The sequence below is a fragment of the Anoplopoma fimbria genome, chromosome 9 (assembly GCF_027596085.1).
Source record: "Anoplopoma fimbria isolate UVic2021 breed Golden Eagle Sablefish chromosome 9, Afim_UVic_2022, whole genome shotgun sequence".
In the NCBI taxonomy this organism is placed as follows: Eukaryota; Metazoa; Chordata; class Actinopteri; order Perciformes; family Anoplopomatidae; genus Anoplopoma; species Anoplopoma fimbria.
Genome location: NC_072457.1, coordinates 22,746,897 through 22,764,616, shown reverse-complemented (window position 1 = coordinate 22,764,616; position 17,720 = coordinate 22,746,897). Strand labels below are relative to the sequence as shown.

Here is a 17,720-nt window from a genome sequence, read left to right as displayed (position 1 = left end):
ACGTTTCACCCACCAATGACAGTGGCACATAGAGTCCCATCTGTTGCTAGGTAACGTTTGTTTGGTGTAACGTTGGAGAACCACCAGGCCTGTTTGAGACAACAACCGTAGTTATTCTTCATAAGTATAATAACAGTAACATTGTGTTATCTTAACGCGTTACAGGGTTAATATAGGTGTCTCAGTCATGGCTCTGGAGACACAGGGCGTCCCTCAGCTTGAACTAGAGGCTGTTATTGGGTTTAACGGTAAGTTTACCTGCAAACGTTAGTTACGCTTTTAAACTAGCTTACGTAAAAACGTAAACGTTGCTTAGCAACAACGTTATCTTACGTTAGCACGCTCATCTGCGCACAGGGAATTATCTTAAGCTATATAATATATATATATATATTTATATATATATATATATATAAATATATATATATATATATATATTTTATATATATATATATATATATATATATAATATATATATAATATATATATAATATATATATATTTTATATATATATATATATATATATATATATATATTTATATATATATATATATTATATATATATATATATATATATATATATTATTTATATATATATATATATATATATATATATATATATATTTTATTTTTTTTACTTGGTTGCATTCAAACAGGAACAGGTTGCACACTCCCATTGCTGTCTGCTCATCTACTTTTTTAAAACAAGAGACCATGCATCTCAATCACATAACTGTGTTTCTGTGTGTTGTATCTTAAAACACGCTCCATGCTATGTTACATGACGTTATTCTGTCTCCATCAGGGCACGTGATTTCTGGTCTGAGAGTCCATCCGGACAGGGAGCACCTGATCTACCCTCTGGGATGCTCTGTCATCCTGAAGAGAATCAAAGATGGCAAGCAGGAGTTCCTGCACGGACACACGAACAATGTTTCCTGTATTTCAGTGTCTAAAAGTGGCTCATATATTGCCTCTGGACAGGTCACCTTCATGGGCTTTAAGGTTGGCTGATATGGTTGACTCAACAAAAATCCCCTCCACCAGGACTTACCTGTTTAATTTTCTCATTTTTACATGTTACAATTTATCTTTATATCTATATTATTTACAGATTATATATCATGTATGTATACATTTTGTTTTTCCCAGGCTGATATTATCATCTGGGACTATGCACAGCGAACTATCCATGCCCAGCTGCTGCTCCACAAGGCAAAGGTAGAAGCACTCGCCTTCTCTCCCAACGAAAAGTACCTGGTGTCCCTTGGAGGTCAGGACGATGGCAGGTAAACATCAAGTTAGGGTGATGCCATCCAGAGTAAGTTGTGTACCCTCCCAAATAACCGGATTGTTTCACACAGGAACGAGGAAAAGAGACACACGATCAGCTGAAAAAGCAGGATTGTAGTTTAAAATACTCATAATACGCTCTGCTGTCTCTCTAGTTTTAAATGTTACTTACAGAACCTGATCATAACAACAAGATTTCAATGGCAATTTTTTTATGAGAGCAAATGCAATCCAAATGCCACACATTTTATTTAACGACCAATCTCCACAGTTAGGGTGGAGTAACATTCAGAACAGTGTTTACTGCAGATGCCCTCTTTATGCAAATTGAGACTCTTCTCTTGGCACATTATCAGTTTGTAACACTTGATGAATACAGCTCTTTCCTACAAATAAGTTTTTTGGTGAAATAAGAGAGAAGAAAATTCTCAATTTTACTGTAAATGTAAGAAAATATCCACGCCTGAGTAGTATGTAAATTCACTAAACTGTACATTCTCTATTTAATTACTGTGTTGGGTGTTTTCTGTGTGTTTTCAGCATAGTGTTGTGGAATATTGAGACCAAGCAGGCCATCTGTGGCAGCCTGGCTTCAGCGCAGAGCGCCGGTAACTGCCTCACGGTGCAGTACTCAAGCACGAACGACAATGTCTTTGTTTCTGCCGGGAGGTTAGTGAGTTCAGTCTACTGGCATTCTGTAAACCAACTAGTAATTATTTTCATTATTTGTTATTCTTAATAACCTTGGTGTTTTTTTCGGGTAGCGGAACATTGCGAATCTGGGAGCTGGACCTCCCCAACAGGAAGATCAGGCCCAAAGAGTGTCAGCTAGGCAAGCTGAAGAGGATTGTGAAATGTATAGAGGTACGAGGCCATGAAAGCTTTTTGATTCACATCAGTTTGTTTACCAAGCAAATTTAACTAGCTTGGCATTTTGAGTTCAATCTGAGTTTTAGAAAATCAAGTCACTTAATGATTGGTTGAGGAGTTAAAGTAGATGTATTTGGGTAGATAACAAATGATCTATGAACATGGGGAGCAATTTAAGTTGATAATCCCCCCCAAAAATGACATGCAGTAAACCCGATACAGTGATATAAGATAGTGTTTTGGTTGTGTTGACGTGTTTGCATTATTACCCAGATCTCAGAGGACGATCAGTTGATTTACTGTGGCACCACCAGTGGAGACATTATGAAAATCAACCTGAAGACGGGGCTTCTGAGCGACTGTGGTCCAGCTAAAGAAAAATACAGCATGGTAGGTCGGCAAGTCTTAATCAAAACCTGCCAGGTCTTTCTAGATATATAGTTCAGCTAATGTCAAGGACACTATAATTTGACTTAAATCTTAAATCTCAGTGCTCTTGGCTTTTCTGAACAGGGTGTCAATGTCATAAGGATTCTGAAGTGTGGGGATCTGCTCGTTGGATCTGGATCTGGCACTTTCACTCTGTGTTCCGGGACTAAATTCAAAACTCTTAAGTAAGTCCAAGGACTTAGACATTTGAATCATCCCCATTAAAAAGATACTTAAATCATTAACAATTTTTGTTAACATATTTTGTAAATTAGAATAAATATATAGAGTACCTCTATGATGCAAACAGTCGGACTGTGTTTATTTTAGAGTGCTCATTACCAGCTCTGTTTTTTCCCCTCATCTTAGGAAAGTCCAGCTGGAAAAGGGTGTGACCTCCATCGCTATCAGAGGAGAGGGCCAGCAGTTCTTTGTTGGGACGGAGGCGGCTCAGATGTACCGCTTCGGTTATGACGACTTCAAAGGGGAACTCATTTCCACCAGCCACAACAGCGCTGTCAAGGACGTAGCCATATGTTTGTGAGTCACACACAGACAATTCAGGCAGGAAGTAATATAAGCAAAAGGCCTTTTTACAGCTTTTGAATTTGGAATGAAAATAAACAGTATCTCGTAAATTAATTTGAATTCAGATAATAACAATTATAATTTCCTCTGGTACAAAAATGATCACACATACAAGAGTATCCTCTGTGTGAATAGCTGTGTCTCTTTTTGGGCAAACGGCTTAAACCCCCATCACTATCATCTCTCATAAGGTATGACTTTAGTACCGCTTTGTGCTCACTAGAGGGCGACATATGTTTTACTCACCCATGTCAGTTTTAGGATTACACAGTAAAGTTCTTAGTTACATTGTAAAGATATATTGTATGGATACCTAATATCATATACCTTAAACGAAAGTAGCACTCTTTTAAAAGAAAACTATAATTCCAAATATTTCTCTTTTTTGTGTGTTTTATTTTAGTGGAACATCTGAATTGTTTGCCACCTGCTCTGAGGAGGACATCAGGTTGTGGCACATAGACAAGCCCAAAGAGCTGCTGCGCATCACCGTACCCAACATGACCTGCAACTCCCTGGACTTCATGGTTGACGGTCACAGCATCATCAGTGGTGGGGATCATCGAGAGCAGTATCTGCAAAGATTATCACTAAAAAGAATATTACGTTTTTTTGTTTCTTAGTATGAGCTGTAGTTCAGCTAAGCCGAGTTGCACACTTCACATGCTGAATAGAATTTCCTCCTCTTGTTGACCGACTGTTGCAAATCCATTTCTCTCTCTTCCAGCATGGAACGATGGTAAGATCCGAGTGTTTGCGCCGGAAAGTGGCCGGCTCATGCTCATCATTCACAACGCGCACAGGATGGGCGTGACAGCCATCGCTGGTACCAGGGACTGCAAGAGGATCGTCAGCGGAGGGGGGGAGGGACAGGTCAGTAGACATTGTTCACAAATATAGTGCAATGTTCCGTGTTCTCGCTGAAAGAAAACGCAATTCTCCTCGAGCAGCTCGACAATGTTACATTTTAGAATTGCAGAGCCCTGTAAATACCTCCCAAAACTATCAGAAATGGTCTTCTAGGAAACACAATGTGTAGGAAGTTAACAACAGCTTGTTGCACAACTCGCCATTTCCTGGACACATGTTTTATAATTAGTAAGCCATGTGCTTCAAAATGGAATGATTATGCTGCTTGATTTTTTGTGAGTAGAGTTCCTGCCACAGCTATGTCCAGACATTTCTGGTTATTTACTGTGGAATTCCTCCTTAATCTGATCAAATTGATCTGAGGATGAATGATGAGTGCACCCTAAGGGAAGTCTTAAAATTTGAGTTTGCGTACAGCGTGATTTCAGTTTGACAGATGTGGAGAGGAAATAAAAAGGCACACTGTTGAAGGTCTTTTTGTTTTTGCTTGAAAGTATTGATCTTTGTATCCATAGTTGTCTTTGAACCAAAGTGTAAAGAGTATTTTAAATAGGTGTCATATCTGAGGACTGATGAAAGAGTGTGCGCTCACCTGTTGCAGGTCCGCGTTTGGGAGCTGCAGCCGCACGGCCATCGGCTGCTGGAGACCATGAAAGAGCACAAAGCCACCATCAATTGTATCAAGATCAAGAGCGACAGCAAAGAGTGTGTCACTGCCAGCGCTGATGGTGCCTGCATCATCTGGGACATAGTGTGAGTGGCCCATCTGTGTACCCAAACACACACACACACACACACACCTACACACACACACACACACATTTCACATATGAATTCTCTTTAAACCTTTTGTTCTTGTAAAGTTAGTTCATAAAACACACACGTTTCTTGGTTGTAGTATGTTATGACATAGACAGCAAAACCGCTTCACTAAATCAAATTTGCAATGAATTAATTCTCAATTTTCACATTACCCAGTAAAAAAAAAAAAAAGAATAATACTATTCATAATAGCTAATGATATACATAGCCACCAGAGAGAAAATGACAGAAAATGGAGAGTGCTGCTTTCATGTCCACGTTGTAATGAGAGTGAAATTCTGAAGCACTTCATCTGCGTCTGGCTGGTACAGAGCGAATAAAAAGGAATCCAGTGCATTCTTTATGAAGAAATCTTAAAATCCTTTAATCTGCGGGGCTTCTTCTGTGATGAGAATAAAACCTTTAAAAACTTGTGTTTTTTCACTGTCTAGTCTCTTCAATGAACAAGTCTGTGGATTAAAGGCTTCCAGACTGTATGCATCAAGAGTGGCATAGATTTTATTTTTTTGTATGATTACTAGAAAGCTGTAGTGAAAAGGGACATTAGTCAGACAAGAGTCTTAATTAATGTAGATTGGCACCAGATAAATCTGTCCACGGAGGAAGTTATCCATTTTTTATGATATAGCTATACAGATCAGCTTTTAAAACAGATCAGAAATGAAAACATCATTGGTCACATTAAAGGTGCTAAATTCAAAATTCAGAGGGACCGACTCCCCGCGGCTTTCAATTTGGCGACAGCTGAGCCGGCGGTTAGCTGCTAACGGTGCGAACAGCAAGAACAGTGCAAACAACTCTAACAGTGCTGACAGAGCTAACAGGGTGTACCTGAGGGGGAACTAGAGTTTGGGTGATATGTTTCCACACTGTCGCGGTTTGCAGTTAGCTAGCCAGCGCAGCACAAACACATTGGGACGCACAGCTGCACAGGCTAAATAAACAAAGCACAAAGAATCTAGGATTACAGAACACACACAGAGGGAGAGTGACTTCATGCTCTGCTCAGGTAGAAATGACTCCTCTGTATCTTTACATAGCAAATAGGTCTTTGCTTCTGTATAAATACTCTGAATTTTGAATTTAGCTCCTTAAATCTGTACTTGATGTGTGAGAGCAGTTTAAGCACATGTCACTTTTCTACACCACTGCTGCACTGGTGAAAAACAGCCTTCTGACTCCTCCCTTTTCTTTTTTTCTCCTTTCATCTTCTGCACCATTGTCTTCATTTTCTTGCTGTAGGCGCTTTGCGAGTCTTCAAATGGTGATTGCCAACACGCTGTTCCGGACGGTGTGCTACCACCCTGAGGAATACCAGATCATCACCGGTGGGACTGACAGAAAGGTGCGTTTAGGGACAGACGAGTGGTGGAAGAAGTATTCAGAGCCTTTACTCAAGTAAAAGTACTAATCACAATGGGAAAATTAGCAGTAATAATATTATCTGCAAAATTTACTTTTAAATAGTTTATTTAGTTTAAGAAGAAGGAGAATTAAAGTTGAGTTGAGTTGAAATGTAAAGTTGCACAAAATGGAAATACTCGAGTGAAGAACAAGTACCTCTTATTTCTACTTAGCAGTTGAGTTAATGTTCAGGAGGCAATTCCAGTGGGCATTTCAAATATATATATATTATTATTATTACTTCATTTATGTCCCAACCAGTACAGCATATCTAATTAATGATGGCTGTTCACATATCAAGACTTGTTTTGGTTGGTTTTTATTGCACTTGCATGTAAGACTGGGTTAACAAAGAATTCCCCGGGCACTCAGCAGTCACGCCTCACAGGAAAAAAAAAAAACAAAAGTAATGATTGTAATGATTGAAAATCCCTCGGGGTGCAAAGAGACTGGCACTCACACAGTCATAACGTAGATGTCTCATTGTGCTGTTATTGTTATTAAAATCTCCACTCAGTGCGCATGGGAGAAAAGGCCTGCCTCTCTGGTTAGATCAGCACAGAGAGGACTAGCACAGTCACACACACACACACACACACACACACACACACACACACACACACACACACACACACACACACACACACAGATTAGTTTGAAAAGCTCGTAATTTGTTCCTCAGCTGAACATAATTAAGCCGATTCGTTGGCTGCTAGTCGCAGAGACAAAGACACTCAGCCATTCAAGTCTGTTATTTTGTGAGTCATTTTGATTAACCCGTCACCACTTCGATACACGAGGTCGGGAGTTCACAGCGGCAGAATGGAATGCTTGTTTCCTTGATTGTGAGCTTCATCCGCCCCACTTGAACCCCCTCGGCCACACACTAGACCCCGTATCGGTGCCTCCCACTGCACGGCGAGAGAGGCGAGGACAAGTTGTGCTGATTAACGCAGCCCTGTGGATGTGCTGAGCGAGCAGAGAGAGAGAGAGATTCAGGGTAAAGAAAGGGGAGGGAGAAGGGAGAGATTGAGAGAGGGGAGCGCTGTGGTGTCCGTGGTTTCCTGCGGATGTGCCTTTGCCACCCAAGTGCCAGCCAGATCCACCATCTGCTCATCCCAAGACACAGGCGCTCTGTGCGGGGGAACAAATACCGACACTCTGCTCTCTCTCTCTCTCTCTCTCTCTCTCTCTCTCTCTCTCTCTCTCTCTCACTCCGACTCTTCGTCACGTCCCAGCATGCCTCGATGGGTACAATCACATAGAGGGAAACCAATGGAACTGAAGAAAAGGTGTGAAGAGAAAGAAAAAAAAAAAATATATACAAGGCATGTGGAGGGTCAGGGAGAGATCGTGATGATGATGATGATGATGATGATGATGCATGTTTTGAGCCATTCAGTGGAGACAATATGGTGCTGGTTTGTTTAAGGAGGATGGGAACGATAGTTGAAAGCACTCTTATTGTATTCTGTTCAGTTAATGTCCCTGTGTAATGGGAGGATGTAGTCTTGATGCCTAACATAATTAAAATGTAATAGTAGCACAATATGCATCTTTAAGGGGAGACACTACTGTACAGACATCCGATATGACCATGAAACTTCCCCTGTTGATTACTTGCATTAAGACTATTCTTTTTTTGTTTTTTGAAAATGTATGTTTAAATATGCAAATTAGGCATTACCTTATCAAAATCTGCTAATTTGCATCATTGGATACAGCTAGATTCAAAATTCTTGTAGATTCAAAGGTTTTTGCCGATGGAATTTTAGATATCTCTTTATATCACTCCATAAACAAAATATATTTAATATAATGTTAAATAAAATGTTCTATAAATCAGACAATGAATGATATGTGAACACATTTCTCTGTAAGAACCTTCAGAATACAGATAGAAATGAAACTGGAAAGTTTGCTGAATGTCATGTCTACTGAAGTGGAGATTTATGGCTCAAAGTGAGAAAAAAACGAACTTAGGAAACAGCCTTTAAAGATTATATTTTAATGTTGCATACATTTGACACTATTGGTGAAATGGATCAAAATATGTAACTAATAGATATCACCACAAACACTTCCCAGGTTGTTCACCTACATTTAGACAATTATCTTTTGTATTACATGTTTTTTTAAATATACAAATGAGGCAATATCTATATTCTAACTTCTGGTGAATTTAGTAGAAATCTAAAGACAAAAAAACAGACAAAGTTTAGTGAAATTAACACCTAAATGTGTTGTTTTGGGTGTTTTCTTTTCACTTTCATTTCATAGCCCCAAAACTCAAAATAGAGCAGTGTGTGAAAAACTATTTATTGGTGTGTAGTGTCTCCTCTTAAGCTCTCCACCACTCCTCAAAGTCTTTCCTGGTTAGACGGTGAGCATTACTAATATTAGGCCTGATGTTTCAGACTGGCCCTTGCTTGCCGCATGTGATTCATTTCCTGGTGGCCCATGTTATGGCTGTGAGCAAGTTTATCCGAGGCTGAGTTTGAGGGAACACAGATGGTCGGAGACAGCTCACACAGGTGGGAGTCTCTAATAAGCTGCTGAAACGAGATAATGACGGAGGGAGAGGTCGAGACTGTGGCAAGGAGGAAGCGACGCAAGATGACACAGTGAAGAAAAGGGAAGAGCGTTGCAGTAGCTTTGATCAGATACACAATAGTGTGTGCGCATGATTTTGATCCGTCATAAGTGGTATTCAGAGATGTACTGCTTTGTTTGCTGTTTTGTCACATTGTAAACACACACCACAATGAATGCATTTGCATATTCTGCACAGCTGGAAGCCTAACGTTCTGCTCTGATTCTGAGTCAAATACGGGAGGATTTCATAACTTTGTATTCTTTGTTCATAATGAACCATTTTCCTCCCCCTGCGATCGCGGCTGCGAAATTATTTTCCAGGAATATTAATATCAGCAAGACATTCCATCTGAGTGAGACATCCCGCGTTTGGCTGCTCTCCCCCCCCCCCCCAGAACTGTTCCTGCGGCGGGGAAGGGGCAGCTTATTGCTTTGAGAATCCCTCTGCAGTTCTGAAACTATAAATAAGTCCGAGCCTTTTGTTCCTCTGTCATTCCATAATAACCAACAGCATTTGATATGTCTGTGTGAGATTACATTTCCCCTCCTGTAATGCATTACAGGCATGGCCTTGTGCAGGAGAAATGAAATCCTATCTCAGAGGCTATTCTTACAAGTGTTGGGCTTATTCTGCTCGGCTCTGTGTAACATGAACTTTTCTTTTTGCAATGCTGCGAAAGATTTGATTTGATTTAATTTAGTCATTAATCATAGTTCACTTTTGTGTATTGTTCATTAGCATCATTACGGCGATGATATATACAGATTCTCTGTAACAAGATCATTAAATCCGATGTGTCGTGCTTTGAACGCGTGATTGACTTTGAGGTGCAATCTGTTCAGCCTCCGTTTAACTAACTTTAAAACGCCTTCTGGACTTTAAAACACACCAAGGGACAGAGATCGCCACCAGATTTTCATTTAGTACAGGATGACTCAAAAGATTTTTTAATGATCAAATCCGCTTGGCCCCCTCATTTACGGTACTTAACTTTTTAAAAATGTAATCCGCTTGGTCATAAAAATAACAAGAAAGGACCCTCGTTGTCGTGCGGTACTGTGATGTTTTTTTGCCGCCCACGCTATAAATAACTTGGGCTAACAATTGCTTTTTGTCAGACTTGATACTTTGACAGCTATAAAGCTCAGGGGGATGATTAAATCTCATTTAGATCAGCACAATTCGTTTCAATCGGTGTGTGTGTGTGTGTGTGTGTGTGTGTGTGTGTGTGTGTGTGTGTGTGTGTGTGTGTGTGTGTGTGTGTGTGTTAGAATCTCATTTCCATACAGAATACAAATAATAAAGCAGTAAAGGTAGCTCAAGGTCACAAATTGCACATCACCATAATAGGAAATAATTCATCATATGATAATGTAAAGGAATAATAGCAGAGCTACAAAGAGATGCTGTCACCGGCATCATCTGCGCAGTGAACCAATAGTCTGTCATCAATCTTCAAAAGCAATTAATACTATCATTTAAAAGACAAAGAGATCACAAGGCGATGTGTCATTTATGATGACTTAAAGAGGCTCCACAGTGTCAGTTCACAGTACGTGCACGCTCCCCCTTCCATCTTGGACGCGGGAGTCATGCATAAACAATGCAGGTGATGATCTAATATGTGTAACGTGCTACCTTCCCTCTCAGGTCTCCTACTGGGACGTGTTCGACGGAGGCGCCATCAGAGAACTGGAAGGCTCGCAGTCCGGGGCCATCAACGGCATGCACATCTCAGCGGACGGCAAGCACTTTGTGACAGGTGGGGCCCGCCGAGCGTCCTCCGTTTGCTTTATTGTCCATGCTGCTGTGCCTATTAGTGGTGATTATCCTTTCAATGAAATTCAACCGAGAATAAATAGGTCTAAATCTGCAAAGTCTCATCATGCATGAGCGCTCAATATTTTGACAGTCGTCATTTAACACTTGCCCCGGTTCATTGCTAATAATGGCATTGTGTTTAAGGCTCCACTGTCCATTTGTCTGTGTGTCTGCCCGTCCCGATCTCTTGAAGGCAATATCTCAGGAACACCTGGAGGGGATTTTTTCAACTTTGGCACACAAGTCCACTAGGACTCAAGCATGAACTGATTTGTTGGTAGGGGGTGGGGGGTCAAAGGTCACTGTGATCTCTGTCCCATTCTAGTGAACGCGTTTGTATGTCCGTCCGTCCATTCTATTCCCGTGAACGCAATATCTCAAGAACACTGAGAGGGAATTTAATTACACCTGGTACAAACGTCCACTTTGACTCAAGGATGAACGGATTTGATTGGAGGGGTCAAAGGTTACTTTTATCTCCATCCCATTTTAGTAAACGTGTTTCACTGTCCGTCCGTCCGTCCGTCCATCCGTCCCATTCTCGTGAACAAAGTATCTCAAGAACATTGAGAGGGAATTTCATTACACCTGGCACAAATGTACACTTGGATTTTAAGGATGAATTGATTAGTTTGGAAGTCAAAGGTCAAAAGTCAAGGATGCTGTGACCTCTCAAAACACTTTTTTGCTGTTATTCAAGAATCCATAATGCTTATTATGACAATTTCCCACAATTATCTAAGAGGACAAAAAGATGAAGTGATGACATGGTTGTAACCTGATACTTGACTGTGGTGGAGGCATACATCCGTGAGGCAGTCATTTTCATTTTTGTTGGTGTCCCTTTAATTAAAAACTGTATCATGAAATGCCTAGATTTGTATTGGTCGTGGCATTCTTTTGCTACTTTCCATTTGTCTCTTTTCTCTCTCATATGTAGTCGAGAGTCTTCTCATCTCTTTGCAGTCTTGGTTTTCATCTCCTCTGACACTACAATACACGCTCTCCTCAAAAGTCTCTGAGGTTATTGACATGTTTTTCACCTCTCCATGACAGGCGGAGATGACAAGCTGGTGAAGGTGTGGGACTACATGGAAGGTGCGGTAACCCACGTAGGAATAGCTCACAGTGGCAGCATCACCAGCATCAAGGTCTGCTCCAATAACCGCACCTTACTCAGCACCAGCGCGGACGGAGCCATTCTCCGGTGGAGGTTCCCTCACCCTTTGACTGCTTAATGTGTGGACACAACATGTAGACTCTCTGCGTCTTCTAATCCAGTAACACCACACTCATACTCTAATGTTTCCGAACTTCTTTCTCCCTTAATCTTGCATCTGAGCCACTGTTATGAGAGCTCAATAATCATACATTAACAGATTAGGTCAACACTCAGACCAAAAGGAAATAAATAAATGCAATTTCATGAAGCGTCAGTGACTTTGTTGGATTGTTTCCTTTTTCCAGTAGAGAAATGACGATATAAAAAGAAATGAAAAGATTACACTCCCCGAGCAGTACAGGCGATTAAGTGGTAATTCCCCACAGGAGCTGAATATAGGTGGGAATTCACAGAGAGACACTTAACATGAGTTTAAAATTACACTTCAAGGCACAAGAACGTATTCTTCACATCAAAGAAGTTATGCTTCTTTAGACTTCCTGAGAACAACAGATTGAATGCCACGCTGCATACTCGGCATCAATGCCGATGAAACCAGAATATGTAAAAACAAGGCGAAACCTTACAATGCATTACACCTACAGAGATGTGATTCTTCTGTCGGTTACTGTAGAGCCATTGGCTGAAATCAGACAGAAATATGAACTCGATTGAGTGTGCGAATTCAAAGGTCTGGACTGAGGCTACTGGAGACAAGGAGGATGCCCCGGTTCAGTCAGCTAATTTATCCACAGCGGCTCCCGGAAGGATTCTGGTCAAGACAGCAGAGAGCCTCTCTGACTGTCTCTGATCCGAAACCACTCTCCTCACTATTGTTCAGAATGGCTAATCTAAATTATTAATAACTCACCCCTGCTTCCCCCCAAAAAGTAAAATGGCAAACCTGCAGTATTACCCAAGTCAGCAAAAACATCCCTGGATCAGTGAAACAAGAAAAAGGCCATCGCTATCATCCCCCCTTCTCCACACTGCTAATGAATAGAGGACGGTTGTGGGTCATTTTCTGTAGGGAAATATGATTACGTTTATTTGTTACAATGGTGTACCATGTGTGCGTGTTTAGTAACGGTGCTGGAATAAGGAGGATAATTATAAAAAATATTGGATGGGTTCCCTGACTATCTGTTTCAATAAATCAGCATCTGGCACACTAAATTCAATCTTTAGTACTGGTGAGCTGTGAAATTAAGCTTCAGATGATTAGAATCTGAATATAGCACAAAAGATGGTGAATCCCAGAACTGCAAACAGCGTGTCCGGCCGAGTGGATCTTTAACATGCACTTTACTTACTTTGTGGAGTTTCCTGGGTGCAGAAGCAGCAGCTTTAATGTGTGTGAAGGCAGCAGCCGGGCTATTTATAGGATGCTGTACATGTGTCTGTTAATGCTTGTGTGTTATAGACAAGGTCTTTCAACAGCAAGGTAAAACAAAAGCAGACCCTGATGTTTATACTGTTCTTTTTTTACCAGAAATAAAAAAAACATATTACATATAACTGCATTATCCTGTTACCCCAAAATTCAGGACCCTACGACTCCTACAATAGGACTGTACCTGTATTCACATTGTGGCCTCGCTAGATATAGAATAGGAAGACCTTGAACGGTTGACAAGGTCTTTTTTGATTAGTGCAAAAGAAAATGGCGACTGTTGTAAGTTGTCAAGTGACAAACACACATAAGTGTTGTCGCCAGCTCCAAGGACACGGATGGCTGGCTAGTTAGCTAGGTAGCTTGTCCCTCTCCGTGAGGTGGAGAGACAGTTAAACCCGTTAGACCCCTGACGCTGTACGCCAGCCTACTATTTAGGCTCCTTTACTGTAACCAGTGTAGCATTAAAAAGTGGTGAAATTAGCAAGCTAGTTAACAAACTACTAGTTAGCTAGTTAAAGTTACTGCTCGTTAATGCAAAACCTCCCCTAAGTGTGTAAGCGACTTGCCGTAAGTCGGTTTTAACAGAAGTCAGCCCGCTAAAACAGCAGCAACAATAGCAACGCTGCACATAAAGATGGCCGCCACACTGACCACCCTGTTAACGTTGATTTAAATGTGAATGTGTGTTCTACTCCTATTTCTTTATTGCTATGGAAACTTGTCTTAAAGCTGTACTTAATGAGTCCATGCTCTGATGTTCAGTCGCATATTTGTCTTCATTTAAGGCTTGAGGTTGGACCAAGGGTCATGTTTAGGGTTTATGATTCATGCACATGACAGCCGCCATAGCAGGAACCACCGTGTCCTCTTATGACACCCTGTGAAGTAAATGAAACAGGTGATGTTGTAATTAGTCCTACAGGGGGCAGTTCAATGCTAAGAGAGCCTGACACATATTTAAAGAAAACAACTTCCTTGTTCCCTGTGAGGCAAACCAGATAAGTTTTGTGCTCTTTGCCAACCCAGCATTAGTTTGAAAAGGGATTTTCTGCTCACTTATATTGAGATAAACTATAAGTAATAATCCACTTAAATGAAGTCCATATCTGAGGGGCGGGAATAAGAGACAATCCTGCAAATCTATTTAGTTTCATTGTAGCTCTGTAGACAGGAGAGGAGGAAGTGTAAGTGAACCTGCTGTGTGTGTGTGTGTGTGTGTGTGTGTGTGTGTGTGTGTGTGTGTGTGTGTGTGTGTGTGGGGGGGAGGCAGAGCGTCTCGTGTCTGTTCCTGGAGAGAGAGAGAGAGAGAGAGAGAGAGAGAGTGACACTCCACGAACCGCGCGTGTTGGCGACCACATTTGAGGCTCCTGGGAATCACCGACATGTCGGGGGGACGTTACCCGTAATCATGAGCCCTATCGGCGCCACCTCAGCGGTCAGGTTTGCGGAGAGAAGCGAGGAGGAGGAGGAGGAGGAGGAGGGGGGTAGACAGCCCCGGCAGACAGGTGCGACTCCGCAGCCCGGCTCGTTTGTTTTCAATCTCGCGGTCCTGTGAAGTAGAAGCGCAGATGGAGACCCGCAAGGAGAAGAAGGTAAGGAGAGCCATGAAGCCCAAAGCCTCCCAGAGGAAGGAGAAGAAGCACAGAGCCGGGAGGTTCGTCCGGAGGAAATCTCTGCGCTCTTTTGGGAATTTCATGGGAAGGATTCTTAAAACTTTGGGCACTTTTGCGCACTTTGGCGACGCGGAGCCGCCAGACGCGGAGGACGACGACGGCGGCTTCGGGCAGAGCGCGTCGTCGTCTGCGGGCGGCTTCAAAGACGACGCGGTGCCGATGAACCGGGAGGGAGGCGTGAAGAAGACCTCCACGTCCTCCTCGCTGCACGGCCCGGGGAAAGGCAGGCTGTCGTGGTGCCACGGAGACAAGACCCCCGGGGTGCTGGGGCTGAAGAACCACGGGAACACCTGCTTCATGAACGCCGTGGTGCAGTGCCTCAGCAACACCGACCTGCTGGCCGAGTACCTCGGGCTGGAGCAGTACAAGTCCCAGCTCTGCCCCGGGAGAGCGAACGGGGAGCCGCGGGGCGAGGAGCCGCAGGCCCCCGGGGAGAGGTGACCGAGCAGCTGGCCTCGCTGGTTCGGGGTCTGTGGACGCTGGAGTACACCCCGCATCTGTCCGTGGAGTTCAAGGTGAGCACACACTGCACACGCTGTTCATTTTGTTGTGCTGTTTTTATTATTATTTTTTATTTTTATTTTAATACCTATTTTAATACCTGCTCACCTCAGAGGAAAACGGTGAAATCATTTGAGGTGACTTCATAGAGAGAGATGTTACAGTTTGTCTTTCCAGCATAGGGAAACAACTTTTATAGATGTTATTTTGTTGTGCTGTTTTTATTATTATTTAGTTATTTTTTATTTTAATACCTATTTTAAAAGTCTAATGACCACTTGACTTAATTTCCCAGCATGCCATTGAGGAAATCATTTGAGATGACTTCATAGAGAGAGATGTTACAGTTTGTCTTTCTAACAAAGGGAAACAACTTTTATAGATGTTATTTTGTTGTGCTGTTTTTATTATTATTTAGTTATTTTTATTTTAATACCTATTTTAATACCTGCTCACCTCAGAGGAAAAGTCTAATGACCACTTGACTTAATTTCCCAGCATGCCATTGAGGGAATCATTTGAGATGACTTCATAGAGAGACATGTTACAGTTTGTCTTTCCAACAAAGGGAAACAACTTTTATAGACACATAATTACCAGTTGTATGTAAACATCACGTGGATAATATCAAGGCTATATATCTACCTGATTAAAACATGCATGGGGCCCCAGAACCTCCAGGGCCCCCGAGAGCCACAAGTTAAATAGTGTGTCAATTGATTTCTGGGATTTTTTTATTAACTGCACATTTGTCTGGGAATGTCCCCCTCTAAAGCAGAATACAAACAAATACCAAAAAGGGCCTTAAGGCATTTTAAATCACATTACCACACAGCTAATTGACACACAGCAGCAAACCAGCAGCCAGGTAGTTTCACTGGTGGGTGTCTGGGTCTCTGTAGGCAAAACATAATTAAGCTGCCGTGAGTGGTCTGCTGCTGTGTGGCCTGCACTCAGCGGGTACTTGGAGAGGACAGGAATACATTCACACTGAGAGGGGTAGTGGGGGGGGGGCAATGAGGGTTCATCAGGAAATGTGCGCCCCCCAGGGCCCCCCCCATCTGTGAGCTACCCCTGCATTAAGGAGATGTCATTATCGACAGGTTTCGATTGCTTCTTCACATTATTCCTCCCGTGGAATCTCAGTCACCAGCCGAACGTCGTCTCAAAAACACATTTCCCAAAAGCGTCCTGTGCCGGCCCCTCAGCACAGCGGGCACATGTCAAGGGGGATTTTGTGGGATTTGTAAGCAGTAGTACCAACTATGACATATCACACAGTCTGTAATGGCAGAGCAAATATTTAAACGGACACACACCAGGTGAGCACTTCATTGAACGAGGCTTTCAAAGGACAGACGGTCGACCTGCGTTTTCCCATGAAGACACCCGGGTCCTGTGTGTCACGTGAAGCAGTGACCATAAAATCTCCTCGCCACTCCCCCTCCCGGTTTCGACGTTGTGTTCATGTCTGTTGAACTAGTAGTGCCGTGTGTGCATGCAGTGTGGTTACTGATTACACACAGGGTGCAGCGTCTCCACCTGACTCACCTGCCCTGCACTTCAGCACATCACAGGTGGTTTGTCTGCATTCCCCCCGCTGACATATGAGGTGCATTCCTGTCTCATTCACTAGTATGTTATGGGAGTTGCATGTGACAAAATGCAAGTCTTCACACACTGAAGGCTGTATGGCTGTTGCAGTCATTCATTGCTGTTGAGATCTGGGGCTGCAGAGTTCTCTCTCTCTCTCTCTCTCTCTCTCTCTCTCTCTGCTGAGTGGATGACAGTCAACCACCAGGCTTACTGAGTGGTAACGTCTCTGTTGCATCAACAGACAGCCTGGGGGAAGTTGTAGGGGAGTGGGAATGCAATATGTGACGGTGTGGTTGGGATATCGTTATTAATAGAAAAAGGTTGATACACGACAGTGACTTTGTGGCTTCGCTTCTCTTCCACAACCACAAATGAATAATAAAGCGAGAGAGAGTGCAGTGTTTTCCAAAGCCTTAAGGGATAGGTGGTGATTAACTAAGAAGAAGAAGATGTTGTTTTGATCTGAATGATTCAAGGAGTCATGGTGTTATGGATCATTAATGTTGAGCACCTGCATGTGTGAGCCATTTTGAAGAGCTGATTTCAAACTTTTGTCACGAGCAGCTTCACCAACATGAGCCTGAACCTCTGTAGACTTTTAATATAGTAAAAAAGTGAAAATGAAAAGCACAAAGTAACACAAGATACTAATTACAGGAACTACAAAGCTTATCAGGATATTCAATAAAATGAACCCT

General features: G+C 42.2%; 2 protein-coding genes across 2 annotated transcripts in view; both read left to right on the top strand.

Annotated features, from left to right (window-relative positions):
* Positions 1 to 77: 77 nt before the first annotated feature.
* cfap52 (cilia and flagella associated protein 52) lies at positions 78 to 12,121 on the top strand. Its single transcript, XM_054605088.1, has 14 exons — positions 78 to 248; positions 807 to 1,006; positions 1,154 to 1,290; positions 1,835 to 1,963; positions 2,059 to 2,158; positions 2,438 to 2,554; positions 2,678 to 2,778; positions 2,963 to 3,133; positions 3,585 to 3,733; positions 3,909 to 4,054; positions 4,653 to 4,804; positions 6,116 to 6,218; positions 10,524 to 10,635; positions 11,751 to 12,121. Exons 1-14 carry the CDS (start codon positions 188 to 190, stop codon positions 11,930 to 11,932), a joined length of 1,860 nt encoding a protein of 619 aa, XP_054461063.1. The 5' UTR covers positions 78 to 187; the 3' UTR covers positions 11,933 to 12,121.
* Positions 12,122 to 14,800: 2,679 nt separating this feature from the next.
* The window catches only part of usp43a (ubiquitin specific peptidase 43a), a 112,414-nt gene continuing 109,494 nt past the window's right edge, over positions 14,801 to 17,720 (top strand). The window contains 2 exon segments of the mRNA XM_054604620.1: positions 14,801 to 15,349; positions 15,352 to 15,440. Of these exon segments, the coding sequence (XP_054460595.1) occupies positions 14,821 to 15,349; positions 15,352 to 15,440 (618 nt within the window). The 5' untranslated portion in view covers positions 14,801 to 14,820.